The 15,565-nt window shown below is 38.5% G+C and overlaps 1 protein-coding gene across 1 annotated transcript in view; it reads left to right on the forward strand.

Annotated features, from left to right (window-relative positions):
- The window catches only part of TECR (trans-2,3-enoyl-CoA reductase), a 722,978-nt gene that overhangs the window by 230,371 nt on the left and 477,042 nt on the right, over positions 1-15,565 (forward strand). Inside the window, exon 3 of the mRNA XM_044084549.1 lies at positions 9,515-9,559. Coding sequence (XP_043940484.1) covers positions 9,515-9,559 — 45 coding nt within the window. The remainder of the gene's footprint in view (positions 1-9,514; positions 9,560-15,565) is intronic.

Below are 15,565 nucleotides of genomic sequence, written 5' to 3' on the forward strand. Positions count from 1 at the left end.
TTTAATTTTTAGATTGGTACACTGCAGCTGGTTTATTTGGCATATGTTACCAGTGTAACACATTAAAGGCCCAGAACTTTATACCATTTCTCATAGCTGGTAATGTTTTGACGTTTAGGTTATTCATGGGGGGGGGGGTCTTTAAGTGATCCTTTAGTTATTGAAAGTTTCTGAAATGCCACAGACATTAAGAAGCATGATTGGTGTCCTGCTGTGTTACATAGATTAATAAAATTGTGTTTCTGACTCAGATGACCAAAGTTTGAATACTGGATTGTGTGCTGCAGGAGTCAGGCAGGGTAGAAAAGCATTAATGAGTTATTACTGTCTGCTTCTGTGAACAAGTACAAATGCCCAAACTAACATTCCCCTCTCACTTCCTAACTAACATACCCTCTGCTAATAAGCACCCAAGACATAGGACATATTTGGGTTGGGTTGCAGTGCTAGGCTTATAAAGGCCCTGGTGGTCATTAGCCTGGTATAAACCTGTGAACCTATGAACATAACCACATGACAATGGTAGGCTGTAGCAACTCCTCATATATGACTATGTAATTCTCAGCTAAAACACTTAAAGTTGGTCCTTATAAGAGGAGGTAGGACTACACTAAAGTTATGAATGTGGCTTGTGGTTTGACACCTATAGGTGTTAGTGTAATTCCTTCTAATATTTTACATTTTTTTCTCCTAATAGCTATATAATCTAGGGTAGTGTATAGATAAGATTTGGATATCTATTATTTTGTGTATACTGCCTTCCCATCTGTTTTTTTCCACTTATTGGCCAGGTAAGGCCACTGGGCACAAGTCCCTTTTCAAGAGTGGCCTGGGAACACACTGCCTGGTTAAGTGACTTGCTAAAAATCGCACAATAGAACAATGGACATGGAAAGAATCAAACTCTGCACTCTGGACTACATGAAGTAGCTTGTTAACAGCTCAGAGCTTTAATCCTGCATTCTAACTTTTCTTAATGAGCTTATTTGGTGAATGGCAACTAATTTGTGCCAAAGCTAATTCATTTTCCATTTTCTCCCTATGTCAGACCCTTCCACTGATACAAAGCAGAGTACAGCAGCAGAAGAATATGGAGTGGTGTGGGAGAGTTGAGTTTTTGGGATTCTCTTCAGTCTCCTATCAACCTGATCTTGAGCTGGACTCAGGATAAATGAGATATTGAGTTGTTGCCCTTTAAAGGGAGCTAACATTGTAAATGGCTCTTGTAAATTTTTAGTGCCTTCTTTTGTATTCAGGGCCATCTGTTTGTCTTTGTGAGTTTAACATTGTATATCTCCAGTGGCAGGCAGCTTGTATGTTGAAAGCCAGTGGTCTCAAAGGCAAATTGTTAGATGGTTGCTGGTACTGCTTAGGATTTGTACATAGGGTTAGTGGTAGTTTACATTTCATTTGTCAGCTAGCTTGTTGCTTACTATTTCTCTTCCCATTTCGTGGTGCTGTTGTTCTGAGACACTTTATTATTTACTTTACATTTGTTGACTGGTCTAGTCTAACTGGATATATGTCCATTTTCAGTAGAGGCCCGGGGAGATCAGCTCCTTGGAAACAAAATAAAATCACTCATACAAAAAAATAATGTATACAATGAACATTGCAGGTACAGTACAGAGAATAATCAAATAGGTCATTTGTTCATAACATAGTGCAAAATATATAGATACAATTAGTACAATACAAATGTAGTTGCAATACATCATAAAGAAAAAGATGGCAGCTGAGTTATACAATATGTTAGTATACAAGTAGTCATAAAGAAAAAGTAGGAGCTGAATTATACAATATATTAGTAAAAGTAGTCTCCTTAATGAGATTCTGAGGATGGAAGTAAAAGTATCTAGAAGGACAAGGTCAGTTGTTAACAAAAGGAACAAGATTACTGAGAAGAGGAGAGTAGGTAGATCCAAGTAAGAGAGCTAGCTGATCAGTCAGGTTTAGTACAGGGGCACAACCAGTGTGTTTTGAGGAAAAGTTTCAGTTTGTTTTTAAAGAGTGATATAGAGGGAAGAGAGGAAAGTTCACTAGGAAGAAGGTTCCAGGATTTTCCAACACTATTAGAGAAAAGAGAGCCCCCAGCCCTGTTTGATTTACAAAAAGTTTATGTGATGATCTTAAGGTTTTTTGATTGTTGTAGGGGATAATGAGGGTAGATAGTATAGGGGTATTGGTAGGTTGGTAAAGGGTTTTATGGGCAATGGTAAGTTGGTGGAATTTGAGCTGATGTTGTAATTCAAGCCATCCTAGCTGATTTAGATTAAAACAGTGGTGGGTTTTGAAAGGGTTACCCGTAGCAAATCTTGCTATGTTATTGTAGGAGTATTCCATTTTATTAAGGTTGTTTTTAGAGAGATTAGTATATATGAGTGAGGTATAGAGGAGAGTAGAAATTAAATGGATGTGAGCAGTAGTTATTCTAGCTGCAGGAGAGAGGAAAAGTTTGATCCTGTAGAGATCGCCCAGTTTTCTATTAACAGATTTTAGGGTATTGTTAATATGGGTGTCGAAGTTAAGGTTGTTATCTATGGTGATACCTAGTAGTTTGGTAGTTTTGTCTGGGGATATGGGAGTACTCTTATTGGATGTTACTGTGAAGTCTATTGGGGGGACTTACAAGTAGGAGTAAAAAGGAGGAGTTTAGCTTTTTGGGGGTTCAGAAGGAGACAGCATTGTGTAAACCATTGTTCAACTGTTTTTAAGTCCTTTTGGGTAAGGGAGTGAAGTTCAGATATAGATGTGGCTGAGCATGTAAGTGTGGAATCATCTGCGTATTGTATGCATGTAGCTTGGGGGATTGCTAGGTGAAGGTTGTTGATAAATATAGAAAATAGGAGAGGTCCTAATATGAACCCTTGAGGGACACCAATGCTAATTGGCAGATGGGTAGATAGAGTGTTATGCCAAAGCACAGCCTGTTGTCTGTTGTCCAATTAAGACTGGAACCATTTTATAGCTAATGCATCTAGTGACAGAGATTTGAGGATATGTATAAGTATCTGGTGATTTACCATATCGAATGCCTTGGACAGATCTATAAACAGTGCAGAGAAAAGCATGTTGAGGTAACTTTTTTTGTTAATACAGTCAGTAAAGGAAAGGAGGGCAGTAGTGGTGCTGTGGGAAGATCTGAAACCATTTTGAGAGTTGGAAAGTAAGTTATTTTGGATTAGGTGGTCTAGCAATTGTCTATGGATGCATTTTTCCATGATCTTTGCTAAGGGAGACAGTAGGGCTATGGGACGGTAATTGGAGAGTTCAGTAGAGTTTCCACCCTTATGAAGGGGATAATATGGGAGACTTTCCATATTCTAGGGATGTGTCCTTCACTGATGGTTCTGTTGATGAGAATGGAAATGGGATAGGCGATGGATTTGGCTGCCTTTTGTAGATATTCAGCGGGTAGTTGGTCTGCTGAAGGAGTGCATGGTTTCAGTTTTTGGATAAGGGTAAGAATATATGTTGTTGGGACTGGTTGGAAGAGAAATGGAGAGGGTGGATTAGAGTTAGAGTTGGATATAGTTAAGTCCTGAGTAGATAACTGACTGGCAAGAGTTTGAATGGCCTCAGTAAAAAAGGTATTAAAGGCATTAGCAGTCTGCTTGGGATTCTCTTGGTCTGTACCTTGTGGGATTGGTGTGATGGGGATTGACCTGGGTGTAATAATGGATTAATACTTGCCCAGAACTTTTGTGGTTTATTATGATGAGTGTGCTGGAATTGTAGGTAGTAGTTTCTTTTGTCAGACAGGATAGCTTCAAATTTGGTCTGTATCAACCAAAACAGGTTAATTTTGTATTGTTATAACATTATTGACATCACTGTTTTGATCAAACTTTACTGCCTTTCTTAATAAGGGAACCTTCACTGCATGACCTTAAAACATTTATGGTAAATGCTGTCTCCCAGAATGGATGGATAGCACTGTTACCACCTATACTAATAGAGAAACTCACACTATCTTTCCCTTTTGTGTTTGTGTGTTTTGGATATTCCAGGCAAAGCCATAATATTATTTAAAAAAAGATGTATTTATTTATTTGGTAACCAGTGAGGTGCACTGGTCTGAAGAATCATTTCAGCTTTGACCTTGGCCAAAGGATGAAAGCTGTTGCACTTCAGATGTAGAATGACTACGCATGCTGTAATTTAAGCTTCTGTATTGAACATCTTGTTTGGAGGTCAAATGGAAATATCATTATATTTTTGTGAACTGAGTTCCTAAAAGCTGGATGTAGACGGGGTGCTATTAATACTTGTGTATGAAGCAGTATGACATACCTTGTTAACATTTCTGGAAGTCAGGGAAGCATTGCAGAACATATATATTTTCCCTAAAGGCAACTGCAAGAAGTCTTAATTCAGACCTTGATTATTACAGAAGGAAACGCACCGAGTTTTTATTTATGTATATATTTGAAATGTAAATGCTCTAGATCAGGGGTATCCAACATGTGGCCCAGCATTTTATCTGACCCTCAGTATGTCCTATAACAAACTGGTTTGAATGGAGATATACATGTTGGACAATGTAATATGGCCCCCAAACCTTGCCAAGTATGGTAAGTGACCCCTGAACTCTACGGTAAATGACCACTGAGCCAAAAAGTTTGGACACCCCTGTTCTAGATTAATTATGTGACATTTGTTTTAAAACTCTGAGCAGCATTTTAATTGTCTGCCATTGTATTAGTCATAGAAAAATTAATAAAAAATTAAGTGCAGGAGTGCTTAATTGTTTTGTCTGTATCAGTCCATTTGGTGTACGAAGTCAAGCATAAACACAGATCCAAAACCAGGATATGTAAATCACATAAACGCCTTTTATTCTACCAGTACGTTTTCGTCCTTCCACACAAAGTGACTTCATCAGATGTAACAAAAAACACACTCCCTTAACATCCATTTATATACCTATTTACATTAATTACTTAATTAAAACCATCATTTATTCAAATAAATTAGTTTAAAAACAACCTATCAGATCTCAACATTCATGAATATTTAATCAGAAGCTTTCTTCTAACCTAAAAGTCATACAAAACTATTAATGCCCTTTCACAAAAACATATTACAACCAAGAATAGATTATATAGACATTATCAAAAGTCATGTTTGTTGTAGAACAATTCTATAATAGTAATAAAAACATTTCTAAATAAAATTATGATGTTTTATTATAAAAAAATTAAAAATAGAGTTAATCATTCAAAATGAAAGGTATGCAAATGTTCATATTTCATAAAAATATGTGTTAATAAAATTATTACTTTAAATATTATACTTCATAATTTTGCTGATCTTAATTTCAGTAGTGGCATGATGGAAATAAATTCATTTAGGCCAGGGTGATTGGTGGCGTTTAAATTTAATTGCCACCAAAGTTCTCGAAATTCAATTCTCTCTTCCCATGGCCCTCCTCTACCATCTGTTTTAACCTGTTCTAGCACTATGAAAAGAAATTTAGCATCAATACAAGTAATTGAGTGTTTATAAAGTGCGCTAGTGTCTTTCTTAATAGAGATGTCATAATAGTGCTCGTAAATCCTCCTTTTTAGCTTTCTTTCTGTTTTGCCTATATAGAAGGATTTACAAACTATGCACCAAGCCAAGTAAACTAGTCCTTTAGACTCACAATTGTGGTATTCATTGCTACCTAGCCACTTATTCCTGCTTTCCAAGTAGAATTTTTCTACATTCATAATATACTGGCATTGGTTGCACCTACCACATTTGTAGGTCCCAAACTTATTCCTATTAGGTTTATTAGGTTTATTTTCCAGAAGTAATCTTAAGTTCCTGGAATTTTTGAATGTTATTTTTTGTGAACCTCTAGGTATTTTTTCAATGTCTGTAATGGACGTAGAATGTTCCCATTCCTTAAGAAACTTTTTCTTTATTATATTGTTAAGTCCGTTATACTCTAATATTAAAGTTTTCTCAAAACCAGTAACATTATTTTCCTTTTTTGTAAATTTAGTTCTTTCTAAGTGGGTAGTATTTATAATAGGTTTAAATCTATCACTTCTACCCTTAACTACTTCTTCCCTTATTTCCCTAATAAGTTTATGGGGGTATCCCCTTTCCAGAAACATAGTTTCTAACAAGTTGCACTCCTTCTCAAAATCTTCCTTTCTACTAGTCATACGACTCCCTCTAACAAATTGTCCTTTTATTATATTCTTTTTACAATGTAGAGGGTGCGCACTATCATAGTGCAGAAAGGAATTGCAAAAGGTGTTTTTTCTAAACACCCTAGTCTCTAACTTGTTGTTATGTTTGTAAATTTCTACATCCAAATATTGTACCTTGTTTTCTGTAATCTTGTGAGTAAATTTTAAAAAAGGACTAGTTGTATTAAGCCATTCCAGGAATTCCTCTAGTTTTTCTCTACTACCATTCCAAAATATTATGATGTCATCTAAAAAGCGATGGATTCCATTATAACTACCCCTACTAGATACACCTCAGCCCACCGCCTCACCTAACCCAGACACATTGGACATAGTTACACACAACGATATCAAATTTACGTACAATAACTTTACTATATACAATTTTAGTGGTTTGGTTTTGGAGAAGGAACATTTTGATTTGTTATCAAAGGGACTTAAATTTATTCCCTTTAACAAAGATGATGTAGCCAAATCACTAATGGACATCAAAATGTTCTTAAGAAAAATTAACCTGGACCTAATTATACCTAAAGATCAGGGCAATATGAATGATGATAAAAATGAGTTAAAACGAAGAACTACCTACAACCCACCTTTGCACCCTCAACTTAAAAACTTTGAAAAAATAATGGATAAGGAAGTTAGAAAAGTTGACGCCTATTACAAGGGATATAAAAATAACCTGAATTTAGGAGAAAAAGATTGTTTGGAGAAATTAAAGAATCAAAACCTCCTCAGGGTTATGAAACCAGACAAAGGGGGAGGGGTAGTTATAATGGAATCCATCCAATATGAAAGTAAAATTAATAACATTCTTTGGGACCACGAAAAATATTCCACAGTATCTATTAACAAAGTTAATTTAGCTTATCAAAAGATAGATTCTGGACTATTTGATATGATGCAGGAGGAATTAATTGACTTTAAAACATACAAGTATTTAAAGGTGGAGAAACCCAGAATTCCATCCTTATTCGGAATCCCAAAAATTCATAAAAATGAAATGGACCCCCCATTTAGGCCTATTGTTTCTGCTGAGGGGTCCAAGACTCAGCCATTAGCGAAATATATTGATTTCAAGCTTAAACATATTTGGATGAGTAAGACCTTAATACTTAAAGATTCTTGGGACTTATTAAAAACCTTAACAATAGATCTATACAATGAGGAAACTATTTTTGTGACCATTGACATCATTGACCTCTTCTCCTCAATACCCTGGGTTGAAGGTATAAAGATGTTCGAAGATACAATATATCAGGAAGATAGTTTGAGTCAGAAGGAAAAACTTACTTCCACTTGGCTTATGGATTTAGTGCTACGGAATAACTTCCTATACTTCAAAGGAGAAGTTTACCAACAGCGGCAAGGGGTTGCTATGGGGGCAGCATGCGCCCCCACATTTGCCAATTTAGTTCTCACCAGGTGGGAGGAAGAAAATATTGAAACTACCGAATTTAGAAAGTATTGGAAGTTATACCGTCGCTTTTTAGATGACATCATAATATTTTGGAATGGTAGTAGAGAAAAACTAGAGGAATTCCTGGAATGGCTTAATACAACTAGTCCTTTTTTAAAATTTACTCACAAGATTACAGAAAACAAGGTACAATATTTGGATGTAGAAATTTACAAACATAACAACAAGTTAGAGACTAGGGTGTTTAGAAAAAACACCTTTTGTAATTCCTTTCTGCACTATGATAGTGCACCTCTACATTGTAAAAAGAATATAATAAAAGGACAATTTGTTAGAGGAGTCGATGACTAGTAGAAAGGAAGATTTTGAGAAGGAGTGCAACTTGTTAGAAACTATGTTTCTGGAAAGGGGATACCCCCATAAACTTATTAGGGAAATAAGGGAAGAAGTAGTTAACGGTAGAAGTGATAGATTTAAACCTATTATAAATACTACCCACTTAGAAAGAACTAAATTTACAAAAAAGGAAAATAATGTTACTGGTTTTGAGAAAACTTTAATATTAGAGTATAACGGACTTAACAATATAATAAAGAAAAGTTTCTTAAGGAATGGGAACATTCTACGTCCATTACAGACATTGAAAAATACCTAGAGGTTCACAAAAAATAACATTCAAAAATTCCAGGAACTTAAGATTACTTCTGGAAAATAAACCTAATAAACCTAATAGGAATAAGTTTGGGACCTACAAATGTGGTAGGTGCAACCAATGCCAGTATATTATGAATGTAGAAAAATTCTACTTGGAAAGCAGGAATAAGTGGCTAGGTAGCAATGAATACCACAATTGTGAGTCTAAAGGACTAGTTTACTTGGCTTGGTGCATAGTTTGTAAATCCTTCTATATAGGCAAAACAGAAAGAAAGCTAAAAAGGAGGATTTACGAGCACTATTATGACATCTCTATTAAGAAAGACACTAGCGCACTTTATAAACACTCAATTACTTGTATTGATGCTAAATTTCTTTTCATAGTGCTAGAACAGGTTAAAATAGATGGTAGAGGAGGGCCATGGGAAGAGAGAATTGAATTTCGAGAACTTTGGTGGCAATTAAATTTAAACGCCACCAATCACCCTGGCCTAAATGAATTTATTTCCATCATGCCACTACTGAAATTAAGATCAGCAAAATTATGAAGTATAATATTTAAAGTAATAATTTTATTAACACATATTTTTATGAAATATGAACATTTGCATACCTTTCATTTTGAATGATTAACTCTATTTTTAATTTTTTTATAATAAAACATCATAATTTTATTTAGAAATGTTTTTATTACTATTATAGAATTGTTCTACAACAAACATGACTTTTGATAATGTCTATATAATCTATTCTTGGTTGTAATATGTTTTTGTGAAAGGGCATTAATAGTTTTGTATGACTTTTAGGTTAGAAGAAAGCTTCTGATTAAATATTCATGAATGTTGAGATCTGATAGGTTGTTTTTAAACTAATTTATTTGAATAAATGATGGTTTTAATTAAGTAATTAATGTAAATAGGTATATAAATGGATGTTAAGGGAGTGTGTTTTTTGTTACATCTGATGAAGTCACTTTGTGTGGAAGGACGAAAACGTACTGGTAGAATAAAAGGCGTTTATGTGATTTACATATCCTGGTTTTGGATCTGTGTTTATGCTTGACTTCGTACACCAAATGGACTGATACAGTCAACTCCTTTCGTTTTATTCCCAGAGCTGCTGTTTTTCTGGTTATTGGTCTTTTTGCTGGGAGTTGCCTTCGTTTTTTATTAATTGTTTTGTCCCACTTCTGCCATAGGTTATGCTTTGCTATGTTTAGTTTTTAATGTTTTTTTTTCTGTATTCTTTGTAGATCCTCAGTGGTACCCAGCTCGGCAGTCCCTCCGACTTGACCCAAGTAAGTTAATGTATTTATTCTACAGTGGTAATCTTTGTCTAACATTACTGAAATATATCAAACTGTTATATTGGAGAGTTCATTTCTTTAAGCAAATTACTAATGCATTTTGGAAAGGATTACTAGAACCAGTGTACTACAAAGTCACAGAACAGTGAAATTCCAGGACTGCTGCATTGCTGATTTAAAAAGGTACACAGTATAAAAGTACTGCTTTTTTAATGGAGTTTATTTGGAGCATAGGGAAAGTATTGCTGCATGAGACAGCTCTCCTTTAGTATTACTCTCTGCCTAGATGGTACAACTTCATAACTGGTATATTAAATTTGGGATGGTCAGAAGGCTTCGCACCCCACCAGTGTGTTACCTGCAGTTATTTTCCTTAGTGTGCTGTTTTGAGGTTGGTTTAACAATGGTTGGTTCTTTGGCTTTGGTGTTTGATATTTAAAGAGAAATACAGGCAAAGGCATCCAAATATGGAAAATATCACAACATAAAAAATAAGAAAACAAAGGGGGAACATAGAAAAGAGGATTAGTAATGGAGAAGTTAAATATGAACTGAAGTTCTGTGTTACGTGCGAAGTGAAGGATTTAGTGTAGAAAGTCCAACTCCGATAATGTCACAGCATGATAGAACAATGAGTCCCCAAATTAGGGAGAAACAGGTGGAATGGGAAACATATGATGTTTTGTAGTCCTATCTCACCTTCATTCTTAAATATGGTTTCGGAGAAAATCCTTCTCTCTGACTTGGCCGATTACAAAGCTCGAAGTCTCTCAGTTGGCTTGTGGCAAGGTAGGTATCCCATAGTGCACTCTCTTTCTTGGACGTGGCTAAGTTGGAATTTTTTCATTATTCAGATGTTCTTTGTGTTTCACTGTTCCAGTCATCACATTTGGGGTTATCTGCTTGCAGTAGCCCTCAGTCGGCCTGATTAACAAAGTCTTGGGTCCTGCGTCGGTTGCTGTCCCTTCTTCCATGACATCAGGTCGTCAGGGGTATAAAACATGCAGCCGACGCCATTACACCAGTCTTTCTTGCTATGCAGTGCCAGAAGCAGAAGCAGTTCGCAAGTGCCGGTCGGCCGACTCCTGAAATTTTCGTTTTGGAGTTTCAGAACCAGTCTTCAACTAAAGCTAAGTAACCCCGTTGGAGAAACTTTTTCTTGCTCCTTTCCGATGTCAGTAAAAGTTAATAATTGCATTTCTTGTGGAAAGCAAATACCTCACAAAGATTTTCATTCGTACTGTATTCCTTGCCTAGGCCCTGACCACAACATACCTTGCTGTTGGTTTTGTGCATTATTTAATCAACACACTATCCGTCGTCGGTATATTTTCGCCTCTAAATATTTTGGTTCTCGGTTCAATTATCCAGAAATGTCGTTGGTAAGCCATGACTACCGGAATTCTGAAAAAATGCAAGGATAAAGATGGAGACAGGCCACCTAGATCCAAAGCTGCCGACGACGCTTCTCCTAAGCCAGTCACCAGTTCGCCGGTACTCAGTGAGGCGCTTTCGCAGCCCCTGATACCCGCTACTTCTGATTCGCAGGCCTCTACTGAGACCCATTTAGAGTCCGGTATGCCACGAGATGCTTCAGTTGTGGAACCTGCGGATGTCTCTACTTTGGATGGGTCCGGAGCTGCTGTGCAGGCACCAGCTTCTGAGGGTGTATTCAGGCCTATGGACTTACATATTAAACCAACGCCTCCTTCTTCTTTAAGGCCTAAATCTCAAACCATGCCTAGAAAACCAATGCTCAGGCCTCTATGCCTAAAAAAAAACAAATGCTAAGAATGGCTGAAGATCTTATAACTTTAATCATGGGAAGCCAACCTCCCTCTTCTAAGAGACCTAGGACTGAAATTGTTTATGAATCTTCTGACCAGGATTCTGATTTTTCTGATTCTTCTGATGATCTTGATTTACCTTTATCTACTTATGAGGATTCTGATGCAGAGGGCTCTATTCCCTCTGCTTCCCCTCCAGAGGATTTTTCTTTTGGTGAAACCTTGCACACTCTATGGGAACATTTCCACTGGGAAAGCCAGGATTTTTCTGATTCGAAAACTGTTAAAGATTTCTTACAAGTTCAGCCTCCAAGATTTAGTAGGCATTGGCCCTCTATGAATTGGTCCTTTCTGGCTCCTTCCAGGCCTTCTCAATCCAAACCCAGACAGAGCAGAAATCTCAGGTTTCAGTCCCAGGGTAAGCACAAGACTAAGCAGTGGGGGGGCTTCCGCTTCCAAACCTGGGAGCAGTAAGATTCCCCCCTATGGAAAACTGTCTCAATGACTTGATTTTAAAATTTCTAAGCACCTCTCAACTGAATGCTCCTTTAGGGGGAAAGATTGGTCTGCAGGCCAAAAACTGGGAACTCATTACCCAGGACAAGTGGGTTTTAAATATAGTGTCCCAAGGATACAGATTTCACTTCCACACATTACCAACGCCAGAAGGTTGTCCAGATCTACCCCCAAATCAGTGGGCAGAGGCTCAAAAGTAAATACTCTTTCTTTTAAACATAAAGACTATTCAAAGTGTACCAGAAGAGGAAAAAGGGCAAGGTTTCTACTAAAGACTTTTCCTGGTACCCAGAAAAGACAATTCTTGGCGTCCTATTCTGGACCTGTCTACTCTAAACACCTTTTTGGTGATTCCAAAATTCAAGATGCTGACTCTTCACCAATTGCTCCCTATGCTAGGAAAAGATGCCTGGATGGTAACACTCAATTTAAAGGAAGCATACCTGCACATCCCAATCAGGGAATCTTGCAAACTACCTATCATTCAAAGCAGGCTAGAATCACTACCAGTTCTCTGCACTGCCCTTTGGCTTATCTACTGCACCCAGGGTATTCACAAAGTGCTTAGCCCCAGTCATCGCATTTTGCAGGTAAAGAAATATTCAAATATACCCATACCTGGACGATTGTTTAATTCAGGCAGAAAGCCAGAACATACTTTTGAATCATCTGGCCTTTGTACAAAGGGTGCTAACTTGTCTGGGTTACACCATAAATGAAAATAAATCATACCTGGTACCCTGTCAACAAATCATATTCCTGGGAGCAAGCTTGAATACAACTTCCCAGATGGCATTTCTCACGCCAGAGAAACAAATTCATTTGACAATCTACTTCAAACAAGTGGCCACAAAAACCCTACTATCTGCAAGGCAAATACTACAAGCCTTGGGGTTCATGGCCTCCTGCATTTTTCTGATTCCATATGCAAGATTGCATATGAAGAAACTACAATGGTATCTAAAAAGCCTATGGTGTCAACATTCTCAGGATCTAGAAGCAATGATTCCTATCATACCTTGCCTACGCCTAGAGTTTCTTTGGTGGGAAGAGGCCTGCCACCAAAACAAGGGACTACCTTTCACACCACCACCTGCCACCCAAACCCTAACAACAGATGCATCAGATTATGCTTGGGGGGCTCACCTGGCAGAGAAGTGCATTCAGGGCAAATGGAACCCAAGTCAAATGCACTTGCATATCAATCAAAAAGAAATGTTAGCTGTACAGCATGCTCTGACAGCCTTCAAGGACCACATTCTTCCAGGACAATTAATGGTAAAGACGGACAACACCACTGTTATGTGGTACATAAACAAGCAGGGAGGTACACATTCTTACCCCCTCTGCAGACTAGCCATGGCATTGCGGAACACAGCCCTGAGCTACCAAGTGCATCTACAAGCTGAATTCCTGCCAGGAAAACTAAACACACTGGCAGACGAACTAAGCAGAAAATCTCATGGACCCACACAAGTGGGAACTGGAACCAAGGATTTTCAACATGTTGAGAAGCAAACGGGGGAGCCCAGATATAGACCTGTTTGCCTCCCCCCAGAACTATCAATTGGACAAATTTTGCACAAGGACACCCCACAAACAAGCTTGGAAAGTGGATGCTCTGTCCTTCAGCTGGAAAAACCCATCAGTTTATGCCTTTCCTCCTCTGCCTCTGCTCTCCAAAGTACTACTAAAGATCAAACAAGACAAACCAAGGGCAATTTTGCTTGCACCAGACTGACTGCACCAACACTGGTACCCCCTCTTGCTCAGTGTGTCACTGTTGGCCCCATGGCACCTGCCTCAGACTCCTACCCTACTGTCTCAGCAGGAGAATCAGATTCTGCACCCTTAGCTTCACACACTGAACCTAGCAGCCTGGCTAATTGCATAATTTCTCCTTTACCATCCCTCAGTAAACCAGTGATGGATATCATTTTAGAGGCAACGAGGCCTAGTACTAGAAAATCTTATGCTGAAAAATGGAAAAGATTATGTGCCTAGAACCAATCTCAAGGGATGATCACAGCTGTGCCCAGTTTACCTCAGATTTTACAATACTTAACTGAGATGCATCACAAGGGCCTGTCTTTCTCCTCCATCACAATTCACGCCTCAGCCATTTCAGCTCATTATAACACAGAACCTCGCCTCTTCTCTCATCTACTGCTCAAGCAGTTCCTCATTGGGGCCAAAAATTTACGACCACCCAGGAGAGCTCCAACTCAAGCCTGGGACCTTAACTTTGTATTGGAGAAACTCACTCTTCCTCCTTTCGAGCCAGCTGCTACTGCAGACTTAAAATTCCTTTCTTGGAAAACAGCTTTCCTTTTAGCAATCACTTCAGCAAGAAGGGTATCTGAATTACAGGCCCTTATGGCAGTGGAGCCTTTCATCATCTTTCATGTGGACAGGGTGTCCCTCAGGACCAATCCCTCCTTCAGGCCCAAATTGGTATCCGGTGTGGCCCTTAATCAGTCCATTCATTTGCCAACGGCTACTGCACTCCATAGATGTGCACAGACAACTTGGATTCTACTTGGGCAGGACTAAACCTCAAAGGAAATCTGAACAGCTGCTGGTAGCATTTGCTACAGGGGCAGAGGGGAAGGCTATTTCAAAGCAAACCATTTCCAAATGGATAGGCCATTGCATTCATTTCTGCTACAAACACCATGGAAAATCTATCCCACAGGGGATCAGACCCACTCAACCAGGGCTGTATCTACCTCTGCAGCCTTTCTCAGAGGCGTCCCTATCAGGGACATTCTAGAAGCTGATACCTGGAGTTCTGTACATACTTTCAGCAAGCATTACCATCTGCCAATTTTCTCTAAATCCAGAGCTGGCTTTGCCACTGCAGTCTTGCAGGGCCTTATAGCTAAATTCCTCCTCCCATCCTTAGCTTTGGGAATCTACCCAAATGTGATGACTGCAACAGTGAAACACGAAGAACATAGTACAGTTGTGTACACTTACCGTAAATGTAGACATTAGAGTGTATTCCCTGTTGCAGTCCTGGTTACCCTCCCTCCAGCCCCCTTACGTCTTTTGGCTATACCTCTACTCTCCTTTACTATGCTCAAAAGCTTTTTAGTGTATTTGCTTTCTTGTTGGAGGTATATCCTTGTTAATTTGTAGATTTAATTGCTTCCCATTAGGGGGCGCCTGACATCTGGGGCAAGAAAAACTGATGTAATGGCATTGGCTGCATGTTTTATACCCCTGACGACCTGACGTCACGGAAGAAGGGACAGCAACCGATGCAGGACCCAAGACTTTGTTAATCAGGCCGACTGAGGGCTACTGCAAACAGATAACCCCAAATGTGATGACTGCAACAGTGAATACACTCGGACATCTACATTTATGGTAAGTGTACACAACTGTCCTTTTTCTATAGTGATCTTTTTTGACTATAATAGTAATTTAGTATTAATAGCTTAACAATTGATGTTATGTGATCCTATCTCGCCTACATTCTGACTGATGGGTTCGGAGCCGATCCTCGGCTCCGACTCGGCACGCTTATGCCAAAGAGCGAAGTCTCTTATTGGCTGAGCTTACTATATCCCAGGATGCACCACTACCAGTCCCCCAGATCTCGTTTGCCGCTATCAAGCAAAGACGTGGTCTCGAGCTGGCTGAGCTAAGTAGTGTTTTTCACTTACTTTCCTGTCAGGGATTTCCTAGA

Source organism: Protopterus annectens, chromosome 9.part0, assembly GCF_019279795.1.
Source record: "Protopterus annectens isolate FY-2018-M chromosome 9.part0, PAN1.0, whole genome shotgun sequence".
Taxonomy (NCBI): domain Eukaryota; kingdom Metazoa; phylum Chordata; order Ceratodontiformes; family Protopteridae; genus Protopterus; species Protopterus annectens.